This window comes from Phaseolus vulgaris, chromosome 3 (assembly GCF_051622355.1).
Source record: "Phaseolus vulgaris cultivar YP4 chromosome 3, ASM5162235v1, whole genome shotgun sequence".
NCBI lineage: Eukaryota > Viridiplantae > Streptophyta > Magnoliopsida > Fabales > Fabaceae > Phaseolus > Phaseolus vulgaris.
In genome coordinates, this window is record NC_143500.1 from 5451465 (window position 1) to 5479126 (window position 27662).

The 27662-nt window shown below is 33.3% G+C and overlaps 1 protein-coding gene across 5 annotated transcripts in view; it reads right to left on the reverse strand.

Moving 5' to 3' along the window:
- Positions 1–1439: 1439 nt before the first annotated feature.
- LOC137806294 (DEAD/DEAH box RNA helicase family protein) overlaps positions 1440–27662 on the reverse strand; it is a 41265-nt gene continuing 15042 nt past the window's right edge. For 3 of the 5 annotated variants that reach the window (XM_068606318.2, XM_090300208.1, XM_090300209.1), the window contains 8 exons: positions 22006–22239; positions 17379–17450; positions 16076–16228; positions 15827–15970; positions 14582–14740; positions 11834–11917; positions 9661–10233; positions 1440–1813 (listed from right to left, as the gene is read on the reverse strand). In XM_068606318.2, the coding sequence (XP_068462419.1) occupies positions 1721–1813; positions 9661–10233; positions 11834–11917; positions 14582–14740; positions 15827–15970; positions 16076–16228; positions 17379–17450; positions 22006–22239 (1512 nt within the window). In that variant the 3' untranslated portion in view covers positions 1440–1720. Of the gene's footprint in view, positions 1814–9660; positions 10234–11833; positions 11918–14581; positions 14741–15826; positions 15971–16075; positions 16229–17378; positions 17451–22005; positions 22240–27662 lie in introns of those variants that run through there. The other 2 variants (XM_068606319.2, XR_016519446.1) reach the window with 2 other exon arrangements.

Here is a 27662-nt window from a genome sequence, read left to right on the forward strand (position 1 = left end):
ACATTCCAGAAAATTATATCCATTAAAAATTATTGTATTTCGGAAACAAAAATCTGGAAATAAAAATCAAAATTCCATTCTAAATAAAAAATTCTGTAAGATAAAAAAAAATTTAAAAAAATTGGAACATATTCCGAAAAAGGGGTGGAGAATGTATTTTTATATATACTTCCGTTTTATCTAACGACATTTTCATAAATTGGGTGCTTTACTATACATAAGATCTTTTTGCAACTTTCAAATAAAATCACAAGGTCAAAATGAATATTTTAAGTTATGGAATGCAGTTAGAAATTATGGGTGTAGGAAGCAAAAGTCTACATATTGTTGTTGTTATTATTATTTTCAAATTACACTACAAGTTTATGACAAAAAAATCTTAATTTTGCACTGTTTAAATGTTTAAAAGTATATATTATATTACTTTTAATGTATATTATTGAAGTATAAAATAACTTTATATATTAATAAAACATGCAGATATGACTTACATGATAAAACCTTTCAATTAAGGTAGATTTTGAAATGAAATACGAAGATATAAAGTAGTTAGTCTATTTTTATTTTTAATTTCTTTTAATATAATGATTTTAATAAATAATTCTTTTTATCGTCAAATTAAAAGATACAAATAAACAATAATTGTAAAATTGTTAAAAGTAATTTGATTATTCCTTTTAATAAAGAGAATATATCCACAACTTTGCTTCTAAGAGTGTAGGAAAATCCTAAATTCAAACCCAGCCAACATATTTTCTCCGCTGAGTCATGTTGAAATAAGAAGAATAATCTTGAATTTTGAATTTAATTCTTCAAAAGCTATACAAGTTACTTTTATGGCTTTTATTTTGGTTAACAATTTTTTGGAAAAAAAAAATTATATTTGGATAATAAGTAAACATTAGGTTTAAGTTGGGTAAAACTTTACACTGACCCATTTAATCATTCAGGAAATGACTTTATAAGTAATTATTGTAAAATATAATAATTCTATAATTAGATAAGAATTGGGAATGCAGTAAGTAAAAAGTCTTCCTTTTTGCATGTATCACAACAATTATGCATAATCACAAACCTTTTAAGAATATTTTTTATATTATATATTAAACAAGAAAAATTCGTAGAAGAAATTTCTCTAATTATATTTATATTCTCTTAGTAGATCAATTTCATCTGAAACTCTCTAAATTATTCAACTCTTGCTCTAGTTAGTAGGTTTCAGTAGCTTTTCAGTTCTCCACATGAAACTAAATTTAGAAAAAGGTGCAAATAACTAGCATTCTTTAATCTTACAACGTTGCAAGTAGACAAACTTCTGCATGTGGAGTAGATATAAGAAATGCTACTACACCCCTAACGGCATGGTTCCTCAATAAGATTGCAATTGTAAAATGTTGAAAAGCAAGAAATGAAATGGCAAGAAAGATAAAAAACAAGTATAGAGAAATAAGGATGAGCTTTCTAAGATTTTGTTAAATCCTTTTTTCTTCCTTTCATCTTAATATTACAAAGATTGCTACATTGAGGCATACTATGGCCACTTGACCAGGCCAACAACGGGATTTCAAGATCGCTAAAGGTAGCTGCTTTTGGAATGAAAAGAGATTTCAATTGATTCATTTTGTGATGTAGGACAAAATGCACATAGCTAAATCATGTTTACACAACCAGTAATTAATTACATTATCAAGATTGCACAGTGACTTCTGAATATCAAGATTCAATCACCTAGTAGGCAAAGTGGCTGTCTCATGCTAAGCTCCAGTTTAAGTGAAGGAAATTGCTCCAAATCATGGGACGCACTTAAAATTTTCTGCAATCAGTCATTTTTGGACAAATGGAAATTAATTTTGTTATAGTTAAAAGAAAAGAAAAGTATATCACTATAACCAGCTCCAATGAAATATAGCATAAACTAGTTCAGCTGGTAAAACCTTTTATAATGGACAGTGGGACTTGGTAATTGGAATGAACTGAAACCCATGTCGACATAGACCATCAAAGTGATTTTGATGTTTCTTGTTTTAAAAACAAACAGTGCATATTTTCCTTTATTTTCTACTGCTTTAGTGTTTGAGAGAAATAAAATAATTTCTCTTAAAGGAAAGATTTTATGGTGGTTGTTTTTTTTCAAAAGAGAATCTTATTGTTTTCTTTTTGGTGTTAGAGAGAAGGTTTGATGTTTCTTGTTTTAAAAACAAACAGTGCATATTTTCCTTTATTTTCTACTGCTTTAGTGTTTGAGAGAAAAATAAAATAATTTCTCTTAAAGGAAGGATTTTATGGTGGTTGTTTTTTTTCAAAAGAGAATCTTATTGTTTTCTTTTTGGTGTTAGAGAGAAGGGTATCGTAATTTTCTTTTGTAAGATTACATTATTGCTTATTGTTTGTCTTGTTCCTCTTTTCACCTTTTGTTACTGTTGCATAATCAGGAGAATTATGCTATAATTAAGTGCAGATTCCATTTTATATTTATTAGGACAGATTTGTTAGTGATTTGATTTTATTTGATTTGTACAGCTTTAAACACTCATTATTTCTGGCTTTCATTGCCTATTATTTCTTTCTTTAATTAGGTTGTAAAACAGTCTATAAATAGAGACGGTAATCACATTTGTAAGATATCTCAGAAATATATTTCATTTATTTCTTTCCACTTGGTATCAGAGCCATTTCGAGCCTATCCTAGCGAGTATTTGTGTTGGGCCTATCGTGCCACCCGCTATCGGGCCGCTATCGGACCACCCATAATATATAGTCCCACGCACGAGTTGGCAGTCTCGACGTGAGGGGGTGTGTTGGAGATCCCACATCGACTAGAGATTAGAGCCTTTCATAGTATATAAGTGGGTGTAAACCTCACCCCATTGAGCCGGTTTTATGGGATTGAGTTAGGCTTATTACAAAGTGGACTTTAAGCCTAACTCAACCCCATAAAACCGGCTCATGAGGTTGAGGTTTGTCAGTTTGCTAAACACCATCGGACAACTTTTCCTCCCAATGGTAATAAAAGTTCAGATGTATGGGGACCTTCACCTATTCCTAATATCTCGGGTGCAAAATGGTTTGTTTCATTTATTGATGATTGTACTCGGGTTACTTGGATATTCCTCATGAAAGATAAGTTTGAAGTTTTTCACTTGTTTGTAAAGTTTTACAAAATGATTCAAACACAATTTGAAAGTCCAATTAAGAGATTGCGTTCTGATAATGGAAGAGAATATGTGAACCAAAACCTTTCCAAGTTCCTTGAGGAAAATGGAGTTGTTCATGAATTAACCTGTGTGGACACTCCTCAACAAAATGGGGTTGCTGAAAGGAAAAATCGTCATCTCCTTGAGGTTACTCGAACTTTACTTTTCCAAACATCTGTTCCTAGATCTTACTGGGGGAAGCAGTCCTGACTGCCACTTATTTGATTAATAGATTACCCTCTCGGGTTCTAGAGGGTGTTACTCCTATTCAGGTTATGACCACATTCTATCCTTCTATTCCCATGTTGAATAGTCTTCAGAATCGTGTCTTTAGTTGTCCTGCTTTTGTTCATGTTCATAATCCTAATCGGGGTAAGTTAGATCCTCGTGCCATCAAATGTGTCTTCATCGGTTATGCCCCCAACAAAAAGGGGTACAAATGTTATCATCCTCAAAGTCGTAAAGTTTATATTTCCAAAGATGTCACATTCCATGAAACAGAGTCTTTCTTTCCTAGTTCTCAGCTTCAGGGGGAGAGTATTCAAGAAGCTGAGGACCTTGAGTTGCCACCTTTTCCTTTGTTGCAGGATTTCGTTCTTAGGGAGGATGACAAAGACCCTGCACCAACATCATTACCAGAGAAGAATAATGAAGACAAATATTTTGGAAAACAATATCAGCGAAGGCAACAAGAACCCGTCCTGGTCGAACAACAACTTCAATTGTCTGAACCGGAGGTAAGAACTCATACCAGTGAGACTCTTGAGGACACCTTAAATACTGCTTTTGAACCTAACCTAAATGATTTACCTATTGCCTTGATAAAAGAAAAAAGATCTTGTGCCAAATATCCTATATCCCAATTTGTGTCTACAAAAAAACTTTCTATGCAGCACCAGAGTTTTCTTTCAGCTATTGATTCTATCAAAATCCCTACATCGGTACAAGAAGCCTTAAAAGATGAGAACTGGATTCGAGCCATGAATGAAGAAATGAGCGCGTTAGAAAGGAATGAGACTTGGGAGATTGTAAAGAGACCAAAAGATAGGAAAGCAGTGGGTTGTAGGTGGATATACACAGTTAAGTATAAGTCTGATGGCACACTAGATCGGTATAAAGCAAGGTTGGTTGCAAAAGGGTACACTCAAACCTATGGGATCAATTATGAGGAGACTTTTGCTCCAGTGGCAAAAATGAATACCGTCAGGATTATTCTCTCCCTGGCAGCACACTTTGGTTGGGCAATGCATCAATTTGATGTTAAAAATGCCTTCTTGCATGGAAGCTTGGAGGAAGAAGTATACATGGAGATTCCACTTGGTTATGGTATTGTTAATGAAGGGAATAAGGCGTGCAGACTTAAGAAGGCCCTATATGGTCTTAAACAATCACCTCGTGCTTGGTTTGGAAGGTTTACTCAAGCTATGGTATCTTTGGGGTACCGACAAAGCCAAGGTGACCATACTCTGTTTATAAAACATTCTCAGAATGGTAAACTCACTCTACTTTTGGTCTATGTAGATGATATGATTATTACAGGTGATGATGAGATTGAAAAACAAAATTTGAGGGAGAGACTAGCTGCTCAATTTGAAATGAATGATCTTGGGAAGCTGAGGTACTTCCTTGGGATAGAGGTTGCTTACTCGAGACAGGGCATCTTTATTTCTCAAACGAAATACATCCTTGATCTTCTCAAAGAGATTGGTAAGTTGGGTTGTAAGCCCACTGGAGTGCCAATAGAGCAAAATCATAGGATTGGGAATGATGAGGAAAACCCAAAAGTGGAGAAGACACAATATCAAAGACTTATGGGAAAACTCATTTATCTTTCACACACTAGGCCAGATATAGCCTATGCAGTTAGTGTGGTTAGTCAATTTATGCATGATCCAAGAGAAAGACACTTGCAGGCAGTAGATAAAATTATTCAGTACTTAAAAGCCTCTCCAGGAAAAGGATTGCTATTCAAAAAGGGGGAAAACTTATCCATGAAAGTATATACTGATGCTGACTATGCAGGATCGATTGTTGATAGGAGGAGCAAGAAGCAAAATGTAGTTGCAAGATCAAGTGCAGAGGCAGAATTTAGAGCCATGGCTCAAGGGGTGTGTGAACTCTTATGGATGAAGATCATACTTGATGACCTAAAAATAAAATATGAAGCTCCTATGGGTTTGGCATGTGATAATAAGTCCGCTATCAGTATTGCACACAATCCGGTTCAACATGATCGAACAAAGCACGTAGAGATAGACCGACACTTTATTAAAGAGAAGTTGGATGATGATCTTATAGCCACTGAGTACATCCCTTCAAGACTCCAATTGGCAGATATGTTTACTAAGGGACTTCCCACAAAACAATTCGAAGATCTTACTTGCAAGTTGGGAATGATAGATATACATTCACCAACTTGAGGGGGAGTGTTGCATAATCAGGAGAATTATGTTATAATTAAGTGCAGATTCCATTTTATATTTATTAGGACAGATTTGTTAGTGATTTGATTTTATTTGATTTGTACAGCTTTAAACACTCATTATTTATGGCTTTCATTGCCTATTATTTCTTTCTTTAATTAGGTTGTAAAACAGTCTATAAATAGAGACTGTAATCACATTTGTAAGATATCTCAGAAATATATTTCATTTATTTCTTTCCACTGTTACTATGATACCCAATAATGATATCAAAGCTTGGTTCCTAATTCTATTGTTGTTAGAATAGTGTTGTAGAAAACAAAACAAAAAATTGAAGTATGTCATGTGATTGCAGCTAGTCTGATCTTTCACATAAAAAAGAATTATTCTTATTATGCAGAGTGTGGTAGTGTAAAAGTGCATGTTTAGAAAAGTTCTAACAAAGGAAATACATGTTAAGTGTGTTTATTTGTGATCCACCTTTCTTTCTTGGGAACTTACATGGTGTATTGGTTCACAGTCACCAATAGACAATACTATTCATAGTGAAAAGAGCATAAGTTTGCTTTAAAGCCATGACAACAAAATATGAGATAGAGAAGTTCAATGAGAATAATTTCTCATTGTGGAAGACATGTCAGAGTATCTCGTTCCAGTGCAAAAGCTGAATTTCAAGCCCTTCCCCAAGGTGTGTGTGAAGGACTTAGGATGAAGATCATACTTGATGACCTTAAAATAAAGATTAGCATCCATATACAATTGTACTATGATAACAAGTCAGCCATGAGCATTGTCCATAATCTAGTCCAACATGATAGGACCAAACATATTGAAATCAACACGCATTTTATCAAAGATAATCTTGATAGGAGTCTAGTGGCTAACACCCATGTCCCTATAGAATTTCAAATGGCGAACATTTACACTAAAAGACTTTCTTGGGACAAATTCAAGGATTTTGTAAGCAAGTTGGGAATGATTGATATTCATTTACCAACTTGAGTGTTGTAAATAGTAGATTTCAATATTTATGATTAGAAAAAATATCTTTAGAATCCTCCAATTCAGTTTAGAATATTTTTTATTTCCTTATTTTTAAGATTTGACTATTATAAATAGAGAAGAAGAGAATGTAATTAGTTTGATTGTTATACTTGAAACGGATTAATCTGAATGAGAGAAGATTTTATTCAATTGAATAATTTGAAACAGTACTTCAACTTCTATATATAGAGAATTCTAATCCTAAAGTATTGATTATAAAGACATCTCTAGAATCCTCTTACAACTTCTAACAATATACTTAATATCCTATTATTAACAACACTCTCCCTCAAGCTAGTGAATAAATATCTATCATTCCGAGCTTGCATATGAGATTATGAAATCGTTCAATGGGAAGATCTTTTGTAAACAAGTATGCTAACTAAAGCCCAAATGGGACATAAGAATAGTGATAAGGCCACTATCCAATTTTTCTTTTTATAACTGGTTGATCTATATCTATGTGTTTGGTACTATCATGCTGAATTGGATTGTGAGCAATGGGAATAACTAATGTATTATAACAAAAAAGAATAATAGACTTTTCACATGCCACTTTAAGATCATTTAGAATAATTCTCAGCCATAAGAATTCACACACCTCATGTGTCATCACTCGGAATTCAGCCTATGTACTAGACTTTGCAACAACATTTTGTTTCTTACTTCTTCAAGTCACCAAATTTCCACCAAAGAACATGCAATATCCTGAGATGGATTTCCTACCTATGACAAACCCTACATAATTTGCATTAGTATACCTCCAATTTTAATTTTTCATTCGTCTTGAACAAAAATCCCCTTCTTGGACTTGTCTTCATTTATTGAAGGATTTTGTTAATTACTTATGTTTGTCCCTTGGATCATGCATGAACGGACTAACTACTCTCACAACATAGGCTATGTAAGGTTTGGTGTGGGCTAAGTAACCCTTATTCATAGTAGAAAAGCTTTCATTACTCCTAGTTCTATGGTTTTGTTCTATAGAAACTTCAGTGGTCTTGCAATCAATCTTACATGTTTCTTTGAGATGATCAGGAACATACTTTCTTTGGGAGATAAAGATGCCTTTCTTTGAGTAAGCAACTTCTATCCAAGGAAGTACTTTAACTTTTTTAGATCCTTCATCTTAAATTGAGCAACAAGCCTTTCTTTCAAGATTTGTTTTACATGTTCATCATCTCCTGCAACAATCATATCACCAGACTAAGACTAGAGTAAGTTTACCTTCTGGGGAATGCTTGAAGAATAGGGTATGCTCACCTTTACTATGTTGATATCCCATGGAGATCATAAATTGAGTGAGTCTACCAAACCAAACACAGGGTGACTACTTAAGTCCTTACAAGGCTTTCTTCAACCTGCACATCTTCTAAATTTCCATGCATGAATGCATTTTTCACATCAAATTGTTGTAATTCCAACCAAGATAATTTGCCAATGAGAGAATGATTCTAACAGTAGTTATCTGTCATTGGAGCAAATGTCTCCTTATAATCAACACCATAAGTCTTAGTATATGCTTTAGCAACCAACCTTACTTTGTAAGGGTCTAATGTACCATTAGATTTATACTTTACATTATAAACCCATCTGCATCCTATTGCCTTTTTATCGAGTGGGCTGTCAACAATTTCACATGTGTGGTTCTTTTCTAAGGCCCCCATTTCTTCATTCATGGCTTGAACCCAGTTCTCATCCTTTAATGCTTCTTGAACTAATGTGGGAACTCTAATTGTATCAATGGCTGAGAGGAAACTGTAGTGGTACATAGAAAGGTGATTAGTGGTCACAAAATGAGAAACAGGATACTTGGTATAGGACCGAGATCCTTTTCTCAAAGCAATGGGCAGGTCATCAAGAACAAGTTCACAATAATTATTCAAGGAATTTTCCAAAGATTCAAGGGTGTGAGGAGAAAGCACATTTATCCATGACTCAGATGATTGGAGTTGTTCTTGGACCAGGTTAGGTTGTTTTTGTCTCCTCTAATATTGTATATAAAAGAAACTCTCCAAACGACTAATTTCTAGAGCTGGAAACAACAGTTACAGAACCATAAGTTGGGTGCACTTCAAGCAACCTTAAAAAAAAGGAAAAGCAGCTAAGACGGTAGAGAAGAAATGCGGAAGCAAAGCCCCCTAGATTGAGAGCTCTAATACCAACTTGAAAAGGATTAATATGAATGAGAGAAGATTTTATAAAATTGATTAATTTGAAACAGTACATCAGCCTCTATATATAGAGAATTCTAGTCCTAAAGTATTGATTACAAAGAGATCTCTAGATCTTCTAACAGCTTCTAACAGTACACTTAATATCCTATTAACAACAGTTATCAATAAAATAACTCTTTGTTTTCTTACAAATTTCAAGTGTCCTCAGCCTTTGAAAAAGGGTACTTGGGAACTGACAACATGAATTTCGTGACTTTTGTCTAGATGATAAGACAACTTCCCTCAGGGGTGGTAGTGATAGGAATATATTCTTTAAATGGGACAGCCCCATAATGTGAATTCCGGAAGGTCCAAACCAACAAAGACTAGTGATTAGATGGATATGTGGTAGTGGAAGTTAGTCAGAGTAGTGAGAAACAAAACATTTCTATTACATGGGGAAAGAGATAATTGGGGATAATAGAGAATTTGGAAATAAAAATGGAAGTCCAAAGTATCATGCTTTGACTTTGGCGGAGTATTTTTCTCTCTTTTACCTATGCCTCTTATCTCTTTCTGCACTTTCTATTTCTTATTGTCTGGCTATTGGAGAAGATATCTTCAGCCAATTTCAAGTGGTAGTTAGCTCAATGAAAGATTTGCAGTAAGAATTTTTTAGATCAGCAATAAATGATTATTTCTTAAAATTAAGTTTAATGAAACGCACTTCAGCCAAATACTAATTCACTATCTGGACAGCCAGTGCAATTAAAAGTAATAAATCACCACAAATAATTAATAGATAAATCAAGAATAACTATGAGTAGCGGAGGGTGTTATTACCAGTGCAGCAACATGGGCGTCTTGTAAAATATTTCCATCAACTTCCAATCTGGCAATAGGAAACTCAGGAAGATGTCCAGATTGTTTCTTACCAAGCAAGTCACCAGGTCCCCGTAAGAGAAGGTCCATATTAGCAAGATAAAACCCATCTGATGATTGTTCTAGTACCTTCAAACGATTTAAGCTACTGGCTGTTGATGTTACTAATATACATTTTGATTGCTTTGTACCACGTCCTACTCGTCCTCGGAGTTGGTGCAGTTGCGCAATTCCAAACCTCTCAGAGTTCAACACAACCATCATAGATGCATCTGGAACATCAACACCAATCTCAATTACTTGAGTGGCAAGTAGTATATGTATTTCTCCGCTTCTAAACTTTCTCAATGTTTCTTCTTTTTCATCACCTCTCATTCTTCCATGTAATAAGCCACAATTATATCCTTGAAATCGGTGTGATATAACTCCAAAATCTGCAGTGGCAGCACGAAGCTGAGGCAACTGCTCAGAAAGTTCAATAATTGGGTAGACAAGATAAACTTTTCCTCCATCTTCTAACTCATCCAACATCATCTGTATCATAAAAAACATTGTTTACATTCATATCATAAGAAAAAAATTGAAAAAAATAAATCCTTTTTCTAAAACATAGAAAACATCGAAGGCCAAGGTAATCAATTGACATAACATGATATTTCTCTATAAAATACATAAGTTACAATTTAGTCATAACTATTGGTTTATGTTGTGTTTTTTCAATAGAAATGAGAATGCTAAGACATCACTATGTTGGCACCACAAACAATGTCAATCATACACAACACCTCAAAATATCATAAGAAAGAAAATACAAAGAATTGTGGGGTGTCCAAAAGTACACAGTAATCCCTAACCCCATAAAAGGGTAAATCAAATCTATTCCCAAAAATCCTAGGACAAATAAAGCAAGAAACATTATCCCACTAAGTCTAACCTTGAGATCTAGTGCCAAACTCAACAAGTTAGGAATGTAGTTGTTATAATATAATAAACTTGAATTGTGGAGAATAAATTCTAATAAATTTGTAAATATAGTTTTATAATAAAATTCAAATTGGCTTAAAAAATTATAATAAATTATAATATTGGTACTAGAATTAAATATTGGTATTTTTTGTTTGTTAAAAACATATCAAAATAATTAATAGCAAATATTAAATAAAATTGTTGGGGTATTTCATAAAAAAATATTAATTGAATGGTTTAAAAAATTATTAATATAAGTGAAGTTATTCATTATGATAGGTATGTATTGATAAAAAAAAATAAGAGAATAAGTGTGTCATTAGGTTTAAAAGAAAAAGTGTGTAAATTATAATTTTAAAATTCTGGGAATTTTTTTTTGCGGAAATAAGAAGCAAAGGTGAAAATTCGCCAAATTCTCACCATGAACAAAAATGTTGCTATTCAAGAATTAAATCTCAAATGGTGCTATCCAAGGAATTAATTCCCAAAATCGTGCCATTTGCGGAAAAAAGTCCAACCAAGACAGCCCTTTGAAAATCAAGTTTCAATGTGAGTCTTGTTAGTTAGAAAAACACAATCAGCAAATTGCTTACATTTTAACAAAGGGTCTACTGAGACAGCCCTTTGAAAATCAAGTCACCAAGTAGAGCATGATTGATATCTTATCACCAACTTGAAGGGAAGTGTGAATTAATTAGGAATATTAGGATTTTATGATTTAAAATAAGTTATGGAGATATGGATAAATTAAGAATGTTACACATGTCCAGATTTGTAAGAACAAGTTAAGGGGAATAGATCTGAATCACAACAGATCAGACTCACTTTAGAAAGATCTCTGTTTTTTTTTTCCCACCTTATTTATAAGAGATTTGTTTCCAGATAATATGTTATTTATTTTCCTAATTTGTAGCGGATTTGATCTGCACAAACACAAGTTTTACCTTCTGTTTTTTGAATTTATTCAATAAGAGAATATTTCTGTACACATCCACTATTTGTTTCCTTAAGTGTTTCTCAAAAAACATTTTCAGCAAACCTAATTAAAGCCATTATCTAGATTTCATCAAATATATGGTGAAATTATCAATTACTTTTAAGAGAAAGGAAAGAAACTGCATAAAAAAGAATGATAAAGACGTAAAGAAGTACAATTTCAGAAGGTCACCTTGTAGACATCCTCAAATCCTTTGTCATTTCCTTCAATGGTAAAAGTTTGAACAGGAATTCTTCCAGGAGGTAAGTCAGTTATCTGTGTTGGAAGAAAGCATTTGCAACACAAAAAATGATTTTACACATTTAAAGTGTGAAAATGGGTAAAAACAAATCAAAGGGAAAACAGTCAACGTATAATATCAGGCTTCTCTTTTTTACAACATTTTTTTTTAAATAAAATCAAAAAAGAAATACCAGAAAAGCTGGAAGGACAATATAATATCATAAACAAGTATGACTGAGTTTTAGGAGTCCTTTGACCCAGTCAGTATGATATTCCACAGAAACTCTGTTTAGATCCCTCTGCAATTTCAGAAACTGATTAATATTCATAAGAAAAAGGTCAAATCTAACCAAAAGATAAATGTTCGATGAATGTGGACATTTCCCTATTTCCAAAGTACCATATTTCTTTGTCTATTCTAATCAGGTTGTCAGTATATATTTGGACTATACGAATTCCAGGCAGTAGCTATAAATAGTTAATACAATCCCTGAAATATAGAATACTTGCAGTAACCTGTATGGGGTTTGTAATCCAGATCCATCAGAAATAATTTATAAGTCAGTTCATATCTTGACCAAGCCTTCAGGTTTCACATTGGAGAGATCGATGACAACTGTATATTTTTTAATTTTGACTAAGGATACAAGTACATTTAGGTAGAAAATATCAAAATCAAAATTTTCAAAAATCTGATTTGATTAATACTCCTTTATTTTAGAAGATTTGGGTGGTTAAGATAGATATCACATTATTTTAATCTGAGGTGATGATGTTTTAAGAGAAGTCTCAAAAGAAAAGACTTTCAACCAGCTTTCGGCAAAGCTTGAAAGTTGGTACTTGACAAAGTCTCTACATAACTGTTTCTTCTTGAAGATAAAGTTATATGCTATCAAAATGCATGAAGGTGAGTCCAATCACAAACATATTGATAATTTCAACCAAGTTGTTCTTAGTGGACCAACTTGCTGTTCTTTGTAGTTCTTTACCAAAAGTTTATGAAAATTTGTCAATACAACTTTTTATAGAAGTTCACTATCGATGGAGGAAGTTAAAGCAACATTATAATCTTTGGAATTAAAAAGGCATATTATTGATTTATTTAGGGGTACCACCTCAGGTAAGGGTCTAATAATAAAAGGAAAGGAAGAACAAACTTGAGAATATTAACCCTGAGCAGAAGAAAATTGATTCTCAATTAGTACAAGAACTTACATTATATAGAACTCTACCACCCTACAAATAAAAACAATAATTAAAAAAAAATCTATGTATCTCTACAATATCTTTAACGAAATAATTACAATAATTGGTAATATCTTTCTAATTCAACACTTGCCCTCAAATTGGTGAATAAATATCTATCATTCCCAATTTGCATATAACATCATGAAACTGTTCTGTGGGAAGTCCTTTTGCAAACAAACTAGCTGAAATTCGGATGGGATGTAGGAAGTAGTTATGATGCCATTATTTAGTTTTTCTTTAATGAAATGTCAATCTATCTTTACGTGCTTGGCCAGATCATGCTTAATTGGAAAGGAAGCAATACTATCAGCTTAGTTATCATCTCTAAGGAAACTCGTAGGTTATTAACATTTGACTCTAAGATCATTCAAAGCAATTTTTAACCATAATAATTCAAACACACCTTGTGCCATAACACAAAATTCAGCCTTCACACCAGACCTTGCAACTATATTTTGTTTTTCACTCCTCCAACTCAACAAATTTCCACCCAAGAATATGCAATATTCTGAGACAAACCTCCTATTAGTAATAAAACCCAACATACACTGCATTAGTATATATTTTTATATTTAATTTTCCATCCTTTTTTAACAATAATCCCCTTCCTAGCCTTGCCTTCAATATTGAAGGTTTTATTAAAAGCTTGTAAATGTCATTCCATTTGATAATGCATGAATTGATTGACCACGCTGACATCATAAGCTATGTTTGGTCTAGTGCAAGCTAAGTAAATGAGCTTCCCTACAAGTCTTTGATATCGGCCCTTGTTCACTGTAGAACTATCTTTATCATTCCCAATTCTATTGTTTTGTTCTATACGAGCTCTACTAGCCATAAAATCAATCTTTATCAATCTCTCTTAAGATGGTCTAAAACATATCTTATATGGAAGACAAAGATAACCCTTTTTGAGTAGGCAAACTTCTGTCCCAAGGAAGTACTTCTCTACACATGATTTTATACAGGTTCATTCCTATGTTCTTTTTTCTCTACACATGATAAATAGAGCCTAATGAGAGGAAATCATTAATCTAAGTTTACCTAGTGGACCTACTTCCAAAGCTCGTTTCCACATCCCTAACTTCCTATTTATTTCCTCTATTGATTCTCCAACTAAAACTATGGACCTACAAAAAGGCATGCATTGTGATACAAGCTTTTGATAAGCCCAGTCAGCACGTCCAATAGTAAGGTAAAGAATAAGTTGACGTTTGGTTCAGTCCTACAGTTATATAGGAGAATCTACTGTGACACAGTTTTGTATACTCACCATAGTTGTGACCTCCTTTAAATATAAATTAGATGATTGATAATTGTTTCTCCCAAGCAAAGTAGAAATCAATGCACAGGTTGACACAAATTCAAAACATACAAGGAAAAAGAACACATCTAGAAGGAGTTAAAAGTTGTCTAGCATCAAAACCATGGACATGAAAAATTAAGCACCTGTGTCAATGACATGTCACCATATAAAGCAAGTGCAAGTGTTCTTGGGATAGGAGTAGCAGACATTGCAAGAACATGTGGGGCCATAAAAGCATCACTCTTTGATGAATCCTCTGTAACGGTCTCGTCCATGTTTGAATTTGATGATGCATAGTATAACTAGAAGAGAAAAGTTAAGAGACCACATCGAAAACATTACTAAAAACTTCAGATAAAAAAGAGAAAAGAGCAATAATATTTCAGGAATAAAAGATGTAAGCCATATGCAAGTTGCAGGGGCAAGTAACACACAATTTCCACAAAAACATAACATGAATGTACATAGTTACATACACTTCTCTAATCTACCCAACTGTAAAACTCTTGTGAAGATTCATGTATGATCATCAATCGGACTCTCGAGAGTTATTCCAAAAGAACTAAATTTAGTAAATATCTTGTTTAATGGACTACATAATTTAGTTAATCAACATATATCTAATATTTCAAAAAACATATACCTTATTCAAAATATTCAAACAATATAAGTCTTTTGTCATTTGGATTAACCTAATGATGGGTATAATCTATATATTTACTTGACTATGCAAATCCTTCTAGTTAATTATTAATGGGAAAACCAAAATTTTATATCAAGAAAAACTATTTCTCCTAAAAGAGGAATTGCTCTTAAATAGAATAAAAAAAACCTAATAATGGAAATTCCTAATTTATGATAGACATAATCTATCCCTATAATTCAATGTCAATGGTCCTGTACACTAAATATAAAATATATTGTCAGTTTATTAATTCTCCTAATTATCCTCCTAATTATGTAATTAAAATTGTACAAGGAAATATTATCTGCAGCATAAATCAAGGGATTCTGACAACATACATAAATAATCATAATATAACCAACATTGGAAAGGAAGCTACTAACTCAAAACATTCCATATAATTATGCAACTAGAATTGAAATATAGCCACATCAATATTTAATTAATGTAAGGGAATATGCTGCATATTAGATATGCAGAATGGAGTGTGACCTATTGTTATTGCTTTGTTCGATGTAACATCAAATTGTGCACTGCATTCACTCCTTTCTATCAATTAAATTGTTTCATTCTGTTCATCATTTTGATACAGCTCAATGACAAAACCGATGCAAAAGATCACATCTAGTGACATTCACAGTATGATCATTTATGCAGCATAATAAAACCATATTTAGATCTTGAAGAAAAAGCTTTGAATCACCTTACTGTTAAATCTTCCTCTTTGAATCACACCAAAGCGATGTTGTTCATCCACCACAGCAATACGTAAGGCTAAGAATTCCACACTTTCTGCTATCAAACTGTGGGTTCCTATGACCATAGAGATTTCTCCAGTCTGGATACCCTTCACACAGTGACAGATAAAATTAAAAGAATACCACACAAGTTCAAGAACAGAATAATTGGATTCACATCATTTGGACATTTCATTCATTTTAGTAAAGCATACCTTACGAATTATTCGTGATTGTTTTAGTGGGGTTGAACCAGTGAGTAAAGCAACATTTGGCTTGCACATGCCATCATCCAAGTTTTCAAGCAATTTAAGCAAATGATCATAATGCTGGATTGCAAGCAACTCAGTTGGAACCATGAAAGCAGCCTATCATGAGACAAGACAACCTAATATTAGTATAATATAAGAAACTTGAAATGTTGTGGCAAGATCTAGTGCTGAAGCGGAATATATAGAGCAATGACTTCAGCTACTTGTGAGCTTATTTGGCTTAAATAGTTACACAAAGAATTGCAATTTGTAGAAGTCAATCAAATGACACTCATTTGTGATAATCAAGCTGCTCTTTATATTAGCTCAAATTCCGTCTTTCATGAAATGACCAAACATATTGAAATTGATTGTCATTTCATTCTAGAAAAGATTGTGTCTGGAGACATCAAGACTGAATTTGTTAATTCGAATGATCAATTAGTAGATATTTTCACTAAACCTTTACAAGGGCCTAGAATTGATTATATTTGTAACAAGCTTAGTACATATGATTTATATGCACCAGCTTGAAGGGGAGTGTTGAATGTAACAGGCTTAGTCCATAGTTTATATTCTTTTGTTATTACATTATTATTTTCATCTATAAATAAACACCCCTATATGTGTATTTTACACAAGGGATATCAATCCTATATTTATTTTCTTCATTCTTAACAATATTTATATACATATTTCTCGGTTCATAATCATGTACATAATTCATACAATTATGTATTTACAAAATTCACCATTTTAATTACATCATATTTAAGAAATTTGATCCACTAGTATAGTATAAAATGGATTAACATATGTTGTGGTTGTTGGAACAATGAAGGTGATAGTAATTGGCCCTGTGATAGAGATGATGGTAGTGTTAACAAGGATGACCCTTGTCCTTTGAATATCACTTTATTATGTTGTGCATCAACGTAATGTGGCATCTACAAGCCTAACCCCCTAGTGTGTTATGTGCACATGGGGATTATGTAATTATAAATATGAAAATACAAAGATATGGGTTAAGCCTGTTACATCTAATAACGATTAACTATATGAATGGATATTGGGTGGACAATTCCCAATGGGATAGATGTTCATAATTTTTATAATATAAAATAGACGCTAAAACAATTGTGTAATGCATAAAACCCCTAATGATAAGTAATAAACACAATTACCATATGCTAAACATCCAAAAATTAATGAGAAATCAAGGAAATAAAGACACATAAAGGAACCAGAATATGGTAGGCACACCAACCTGATAGCCAGAGCCAATAACCTCCATGCATGCAAGAAAAGCTACAACAGTCTTCCCACATCCAACATCACCCTAAAGAAGTCACAAGATAACATCAGATTGTAACATGTCATGTTGTTTTTCTATTCACCACAACACGTCAATATATAGTGCTTCCATTTTGACAAAATATTAGTCCTTTAGTGAAAAATGAATGTTGGAAAAAAAAAACCACAAATCAAATCAAATTTACAAGAAAATGAGCTATTACTATTTAGAGTACACATTCTATTGTGTAAACTAGTTTAAGAAACAAATGAAGTTCAAAGGCTTCCTTGTCATTTCATTTAATATTCCAATAAATGAAAGAAAGAAATACAGGATGGCCCTAAAGTAGCAATATAAAAGACCCATTTTAATAAACATCTCAACAAACAAACACATACGTGAAAAAAGTAAAATGAATTAGGTAAAATAAATTAATCTTCTCCCTTTAAAATAAAATCATGCACAAGTTAACTTTAGAGAAAATCATGGAGGAGAACCAATCAAACAAATCAAATCAAATTTACAAGAAAATGAGCTATTACTATTTAGAGTACACATTCTATTGTGTAAACTAGTTTAAGAAACAAATGAAGTTCAAAGGCTTCCTTGTCATTTCATTTAATATTCCAATAAATGACAGAAAGAAATACAGGATGGCCCTAAAGTAGCAATATAAAAGACCCATTTTAATAAACATCTCAACAAACAAACACATACGTGAAAAAAGTAAAATGAATTAGGTAAAATAAATTAATCTTCTCCCTTTAAAATAAAATCATGCACAAGTTAACTTTAGAGAAAATCATGGAGGAGAACCAATCAAACAAATCAAATCAAATATACAAGAAAATGAGCTATTACTATTTAGAGTACACATTCTATTGTGTAAACTAGTTTAAGAAACAAATGAAGTTCAAAGGCTTCCTTGTCATTTCATTTAATATTCCAATAAATGAAAGAAAGAAATACAGGATGGCCCTAAAGTAGCAATATAAAAGACCCATTTTAATAAACATCTCAACAAACAAACACATACGTGAAAAAAGTAAAATGAATTAGGTAAAATAAATTAATCTTCTCCCTTTAAAATAAAATCATGCACAAGTTAACTTTAGAGAAAATCATGGAGGATAACCAATCAAACAAATCAAATCAAATTTACAAGAAAATGAGCTATTACTATTTAGAGTACACATTCTATTGTGTAAACTAGTTTAAGAAACAAATGAAGTTCAAAGGCTTCCTTGTCATTTCATTTAATATTCCAATAAATGAAAGAAAGAAATACAGGATGGCCCTAATGTAGCAATATAAAAGACCCATTTTAATAAACATCTCAACAAACAAACACATACGTGAAAAAAGTAAAATGAATTAGGTAAAATAAATTAATCTTCTCCCTTTAAAATAAAATCATGCACAAGTTAACTTTAGAGAAAATCATGGAGGATAACCAATCAAACAAATCAAATCAAATTTACAAGAAAATGAGCTATTACTATTTAGAGTACACATTCTATTGTGTAAACTAGTTTAAGAAACAAATGAAGTTCAAAGGTTTCCTTGTCATTTCATTTAATATTCCAATAAATGAAAGAAAGAAATACAGGATGGCCCTAAAGTAGCAATATAAAAGACCCATTTTAATAAACATCTCAACAAACAAACACATACGTGAAAAAAGTAAAATGAATTAGGTAAAATAAATTAATCTTCTCCCTTTAAAATAAAATCATGCACAAGTTAACTTTAGAGAAAATCATGGAGGAGAACCAATCAAACAAATCAAATCAAATTTACAAGAAAATGAGCTATTACTATTTAGAGTACACATTCTATTGTGTAAACTAGTTTAAGAAATAAATGAAGTTCAAAGGCTTCCTTGTCATTTCATTTAATATTCCAATAAATGAAAGAAAGAAATACAGGATGGCCCTAAAGTAGCAATATAAAAGACCCATTTTAATAAACATCTCAACAAACAAACACATACGTGAAAAAAGTAAAATGAATTAGGTAAAATAAATTAATCTTCTCCCTTTAAAATAAAATCATGCACAAGTTAACTTTAGAGAAAATCATGGAGGAGAACCAATCAACCATATCAGCAAGACTTTAAGAACAAGAATCACAATTAATGACATTAGAATTGATGTTGCAAAAATTGTTGGGGACATGGGAAAGGCGCTCTCAGATAAAATAAATAAATGAGAACGAATCAACAAGTGAAAATAACATTAAGAGATCAGGAGATGATATAACTGCAGATTCAGGTGGAAGAGAAAAATGGTCGAAGCTTGACACTCCAACGTTTCAGGGAGAAGATGTGTTTAGGTGGGTAGCAAAGCTTGAACATGATTTTCGTATACGAGCAGTCGTTCTTCCTGGGATAATGGAGGCAGTTATGGTGGAATTAGAAGGTGATGCATTAGGGTTGGGAAGAATTCAAGGAGGCATCAATTGTGAGATTGCAACCTGCATCTGAGTAACCCCTTCCAATCTTAATTAGCACTTGAGCAAGATAATTTGGTGCAAGAATATGTTACTAAGTTTGATAAATATGTTGGATCTGTTCAAGGTCTGGGAGAGTAGTATTTGCTATAAATATTTATAAATGGGTTGAAAGAAGATGAGTAGAGGTTGTATGAAATTCAGAAACTATGGAAGCTATGAACAAAGCAAGGAGAATTGAATAATTGGGCTTGTAAATAATAGGGAAGAGATTCAAGAAGGAAGAAGCAATGGATCTTTCCAAACCTACCCTAGTGAAAGATTTGTAACAAAAGAATGGGTATCTGCCACACCCAAGAATTTGGAGGCAAGAACTATTGCACCTCAAGCCTTTGTTAATAATAAGACTTTTCTTAACAATGTTAAGGAATCCATATCAAAGGTTGACTCATGCAGAGGTATAAGAAAAAGTGAGAAAGGGGGAATGTTTCCTTTGTGATCAAAATTTCGGGCCTAAACATGAATGTAAGAATAAGTAGCTAAATGTGATGATATTAGGAAGGAGTAGGAAGCAAGGATGTTTGAGGAAGGCATAATAGAAGTAGTTGATGAAGTAGTAAAGGCACACTTGTCCTTGCACAACACAATAGTTTTCACCACTAAGAAATCTTTTAAGTTGTGGGCTAGCTGAGGAATTGTAAGGTGATGGTTCTAATAGATTGCGGTGTTAGCCATAATTTCATTTCAACCAAGGTGGCAGATAAGATGCAATTACTTGTGATAGAAACTTCAAGTTATTCTGTGGAAGTGAGAGATGGACATAAGGTGCATTATAGTGGAGTTTGTAAAGCAGATCAACTGGACTTAAATGGTGTTGAAGTCCAACAAGATGTCTATCCATTTGGATTGGGAGGTGCTGAGGTGGTTTTGGGATTAGAACAGTTGGCCAGGTTAAAAGATGTTGTATTATGTGTACTACTAGAACCTATTAGAACTTGTTAGAAGATTCTAGAGTTCTCTCTATAATTATTAGTACAAGGTAAGAGTTCTCTATATATAGAGGTTGATGTAATGTTTCAAATTAATCAATTGAATGAAAATCTTCTTTCTATCAGATTCATCCTTTCAAGTTGGTATCAAAGCTCCAGATCTTGGGAGCCCAACTTCCGCATCTCTTATTTACCGTCTTAGTTACGATTCTTTTTAGGGTTCCCTAAAGTGCACCCTTTTCCTTTAATTATTGGAGTTACCTGAAGTGCACCCAAATTGTTGACGGTTGCCGCAACTGTTGGAGCCGCCACAATCTGTCATCAAACGGAACCACACTACCACAGTCGTCGCCAAAGGTTTCGTCGAAGTTGTCGTTGAAGCTTAAAGGTAGAACAACTATTCTCCCTCCACCAAGTGAGGAAAGGAAAGTACCATTGTCTACCCTAAATTTTCAGGGATATGTCATGTACTGGTGGACTTTCCTAGAGAGAGAGACGCCTCTACAATGACCCTTCCATCCAATATTGGAATGAACTGAGGAGTGCCATGAGGTGTCACAATGTCTCATCCTTCAATAACTAGGAGCTTATGGATACACTTTAACGACTTCATCAGAAAAACATGAGTGTAGAAAAGCATAGGCAGAAGATGGACTTGTACATGATGAGATTCCAGATCAGGGAAGTAGAGAGTACCATCATTGTTAGGTTCATGAGGTGTCCAACTGTGCATTAGAGTTCAGCAACAAAATTTGAAAAAACGATCAAGCAAAAGGGAAAGTTCATACTCTAGTTCCAAGAGAGGGTGGCTTTTCAAAAGGAAAGTATAAGGAAGAACCCTCTAAGAGCCTAGCAAGAGAGAAAGAGAAAGAAAAAAGATTTGCATTCCTCACTCACTCACACTTGTGACATTAAATGTTTTAAATGTCTAGGCCGAGGTCACATTGCATCCCAATGCCCCACTAAAAAGACCATGATCTTAAGGAGTAAGGACATTTATAGCAACCAGGAATATTCCCACTAAGAAACCAAAACCTGAATCTAAGTTAGGAGACCAAACCAAAACCCACTAAGAAAGCATGTAATGTTGAAGACCATATCTATCTCTACAAAAATTAGAGGAGGCACTAAAGCCACATCAAGAGAACACAAATCCAAACCTGAAGAAGCCGATTCATTGGAACTGGTCGTTTTAGATCCCAAATAATTTCTGAAACAGCATGTTGTTGACTGGTTGTAAGAGTATATGGAAGGACCTCCATAACCCTCTTGGTGAGAGAGGACCATTCCTCAGTGCCCACAGCATTATTTTCTGGTCTTCTATACTTATCAAGCAATCCATCCTTTTCTATTTGTGTACCAAGACTTTCCAGCATTTGGAATAAGCGTCCTAACTGACAAATGACAGTAGAGATGTAGTTAGAAAATTATTGAAGCATTTAAAAAGGGTGATAAAGTATTACAAGAAACCTGATAATAAACCACTTGTGATAAGGTCAAACAGTTACTGCACAATGCACACACCCAGCATTCAAATTTCCAAAAGTAAAACTTAAGCATTTTAGAAATCCGGAACATGTAAAGATAAACTTAGGCTTATAAGAAAAGTTGTCAACTTCATCTAAATTTATATTAAACATCAGTTCAAAATCTAAAACCCAAACAAGCAAACTGACTGAGCTACATCAACCAAAATATACTATGTTAACATGCACAGCATGTATTTAATGTGTTTATTTCTTCTATCCCTTTAATTTAATTTATTCCTTATTGTGATTGATGTGGTGACATTTAGAGTTAGTTGTAATCAGGTTTGACTTGATGCCCATAGAGCATATGATTTTAATGACCAATTGATCAAGGCTGTATGAATATACCCTTTGTACACTGGAAATAAAATTATACTATTTCAATGCCTTTACAAATATTTCAAAATGATATTAATGTTTTTTTATCCTAGTCTTTACTTCTACATGTAAATCCTAACCACCTTAACTGCCACATTTGTGTTTGTCCCCCGTCCATTGTTGTTGGGCTTAACCATCCAACCAGTCTAACACCACTGTCATCAATGGCTTGTAACCTGAAGGGCTGAAAAAGCCCCAAATCATACATCTTTCGAGGCTAGAATCACGCACAATTTTGCTGTTTTGCTGCATTCGGATATGCAAGTCAGTGTAGCCTGAAGGACTGAAGAATAAGCCTCAAATCAGTGTTGTTTTAGGTTTCAAATCTTTCTTTCATTACTCTGGAACCATAACATTCATGTTTCCGCAACATTTCAAGCAGAGCTTCTGATGCTGAAAAAAATCCAGTTCTGCATCCTATTTTCATTCATTTCTTCTTTCTTTTTTGTTCTGTTCAGTTGCAATGGCTTATAACCAACCTCTGCCCCTCAAAATAGTCAGCAAGCAAACTATCGTCCTATTCAGCTACCATTATCCTCTTGTGTATTCATCAAGCCAATTGGCCCTAACTTGCCATGGCTTGGTTGTGAAATGGTCTACATGATGAAAATAATAAGCTTGAATTTACGTAATCCCTTAATTTATGCTGCAAAGAATATTTCCTTGTACAGTTTTAATTACATAATTACGAGACTTAATTACACTCCAGTGACTCCATAAATAGAAGGATAATTAGGAGGATTAATAGGCTGACAATATATTTTATACTTATTGTACAGGGTCATTCATCCTAAATTACAGGGATAGATTGTGTCAGTTGAAAGAAAAAGATTGAATGGATTTCTGAATGTATTTACAAATGTGATTACCGTCTAAATTTATAGACTATTTACAACCTAATTAAGGAAAGAAATAATAGGTAATTAAAGCTATGCAAATCAAATCAAATCACCAAAAGATATCAAATTTGTCCTAATAAATAGAAAACGGAATCTGCACTAATTATGAAATAATTATCTCTTAATTACACAACAGTGTCTATCATAAATTAGGAAGTTTTTGCATTCTATTTAAGATCCATTGCTCTTCTATGAGTATTCTCAGAAACAGTTTGTCTGACATGTAAATATATAAAAAGATGAGTAAAAGTATGTCTCAAAGAGGAAGGTTAAAACCTATGTACCTTATCCTCAAACAAGGTACACTACCCAGGAACAACTTTATGTAAGTTGTACACTATTATAACAAACATAATTTGAACACTCTCCCTCAAGCTAAAGCATATAAATTGTATGCACCAAGTTTGGAACATTAATTGAATTCTAGGCCCTTTCAAGGACTAATTGAGAATATCTGCAAGCTAGTTGTTATAAATCCAGTGTACAGTTCCTCGGAAAGCAGCTTTTCCATGATAAAATGACAATCAATCTCAGGATTAGAAGCAATATGAAGAGCTATTTGATTATCACAATACAACTTCATAAAATTTCAACTCTATACAGAGTTGTTCAATCCACACAAGTTCACAAGTAGCCAGTGCAATTGATCTATATTCAACTTTTGCACTTGATCAGACTATAACATTTTGTTTCTTGCTCTTCCAAGAGATAATATCCCTCAAATGAATACACTATCATATGTTGGATCTTCTGTCAATGAGATAGTCAGCCCAATCTGCATCACAATACCCTATAATTTGAGTATTTCTTTTGTCCTCATACAACAATCCTTTTTTATATATTTGGGAATGCAAAATTTTAACATTCCAATTATTAATGTGAAGATTATGCATGAATTGACTAACAACTCCCATTGCATAAGAAATATTAGGAACTTCCATAGAGGACAAGAAAAAGGTGAGTCCTTAAAAATGGTGACAACAACGGACATGTAGTATCTTTTTGTAGCTGAGAGAGTAGCATTTGTATCCTTTTTTAACGTGAGAATATCCTAGAAAAACACATTTAATAGCCTTTGCAAAGATTTTGTTTAAACATGGAGAGACATTACAAACAAAACAAGTACAACCCTAGGAGAGATATGAGATAAAGAATCATATGGAAAAATAGTACAGTGAGGAATTTGATTTTCAAGAGAGTAAGAATGCTTTCTATTTATCAAAGACAGGCTTGCGAACTGCAACTCCCCAATGATGTACAAGAACATTTGAATTCGACATTACAGAGCATTCAATTTCAATGAGACGTATTCTTCCTCTACCATGCCCTTTTGTTGTGCTGTGTGAGGACAAGTGGACTGGTGTAAATACCTTGCAAGGTTAAGGAAGAAAGTTCAATAGAGAAATATTCTTTAGCATTCTCACTTCGGAAGACTTTTTCCCTTTCTCAATGCAATGAGTAAATTCTTAAAACACTTAACTCCTCACTATTACCTTTAGGACTGCTCACCTCCATGTCAGACAACTTTTCTTGCTCCGAAGTCAAAGTGAGTTGTATTCTTTGAAAAAAAAATCAAAGAATTTGTCTCCTTCTTTACTATCAATTGGTTCTATCCCATTTGTGGTGGCTCACTCACTTGGTTATCTTGCAAAGACAAATATGGTAATGACATAAAGGAGAGTTCCTCCGCTTCAAGTGCTTTCTCCCAACTGATGCGAAGAGCTAACAAAACAGAATGCATATTCAAGAAAAGTGATATTCATTGTGATACAGACATAATTTAAGGGTGATATCCACTTGTACCCCTTTTTGTAAAGGACAACCAATAAAGACACATTTAGGATTATAAGAGTGAACAAAAACAACACAACCAAAGACTCGACGAGCTACACTTAACACTAAGGAGGAAGATGGAACAAAAGACAATAGAGAATCAATAGGACTAATCTCATTTAAGACACGAGAGGAAAATTTGTTGACAAGATTGTGGCAGTTTAACAGTTTCTCCCCAATACGTTTTGGGAATAGACAACACTTTTGACAACAGGCCTAATTCTTTTGATGTCTTTTCCAAATTGATTTTTGACAACACTAAAAAAATTAACAAAAATTTAAAATACCTTATACTTACTTTTCATAACATATGTCCATGTGACATGGGTATAATCGTCAATAAAGGTAAAAAAACATTTTACCCTAGAGAGAGATTCCAAAACAAGTCACCAAACATCAAATTGAATTCAATTAAAGGGGAAATTATTCTTTTTATTTCTCCTTGGATAAGATGCATAGTGCTGCTTTGAGAATTGACGAATGTCACAATTGAAAGACTCAACATACTCTTTTGTAAACAAACAAGGGTACAAAGATTTGATAAGGCTGAATAAGGAATATCCAAATCTTCTATGACGAAGCCATATTTGGGAATTTGCCCGTGGTTTTGTTGTTGCTTATTACATTAAGACTTCCCTTGTTTTGTTTGGACTCTAACACAAACAACCCACTTTACTCCTTAGCAATTAAAATCATCTTCCTCGTGGCAAGGTACTGAAAGACACAGTAAGATGAGAAAAACATTAATGACTTGTTCAAGTCTTTTGTAAGTTTCTGTATAGAGATAAAACTATTGGTCAATTGTGAGAGATAAAAGCATCTTTTAATTCAATAGATGATTCTAACATTATATTTCTAGATCCAAATATGGGTATATTTTATCACCATTTAGAACTGTAATGAGTTGTTCTTTTATTCATTTTAATATATGAATTGAAAAACATAGGAAATGGAGTCATGTGATTTGTTGCTCCTGAATAAAGAATTCAAACATCCTTAGAAACATGCCCAACTATATTGAATGAACTCTTGCCTCTCATGGACAAGGTATACAGTCCAAAGGACATTGATTCAATCCTTGTTGTTCTTAAACAATCAAGTTCCCCCCTATAGCTCTGATATCAAGAAATGGTTAAGGAAGACTACTAGATTGATTTGCTTCTACGTTCTAAGGTAGTATTTATGGGTCATATTCATGGTACAGACCATGTGGAAATTTAAAGATTATTCCTCTTTCAATGGCTTCAGCATGTGACAGCATTTGTTTTGCACATCTTCAAATTTTGGTAATGACCTATTTCAATCCACAACCCATTCAAAAATCCATGATATACCGATATAAAGAGAGAACCTTGTTTGGTATTAAACACCCTCCTTTCACTGTCATAACAAGCAGCAAAATCCTTTTTTAAAAAAAAATGTTATTTTTCTTTAGTAGAGGAATAAAACATAATTTCAACTTATCTCAAGGACCATGGAAAGCCACATCTAGGTCATGATTAGTGAATCTTCATTATTCCAAATCTCAAAAATTAGGGTCATATAACCCAGATCCTCCACCATCAATGTGGTCTAATCTTGACAATCCTTTTAGAATCCTCCAAATGTAGTAGTTACACTGCAATAATTATAGCCATCAAACAAGTAGGCACCCACCAATTTGGAAGATCATTAGGACCTACGTGAGTACATTTCGCGTCAACCATTGAGAAAAATGAAAAGTTTCTGTCCCACCACTACCTTCTAGGGTGGCGGCAACGGGCAAAAAGCGAGCAAAGGGTGGTGGGTGGCAAGTGGCGGGTGGCAGGTGGAGGGTGGTAGTGAGCGAAGGATGGCAAGCAGCAACAGCGGAAGCAGGGGAAGGTCGACAGCGGCAATGAAAACAGAGCCCCAAGGTCGGGAGCTCCGATACCAACTTGAATAATGAAGGAGAAAAGAAATATTTTATTGATTACAATCATAATAATTACATTCTCAACACTATTTGTAACAACCACATTCTCTTAAAAAAGAAAGCAAAAATCAATTAAAATGAATGTGTAGATTCTAGGGATATTGTTTCTAACTACTAGCGATATTAGAATATTTTTACCCTAATAATCCCCTTATTTACAATAGGTTACAAGACAACTTGGGAACATTCTTAGAAAACAAACTTTAAGTCTAAATCAGTTACAC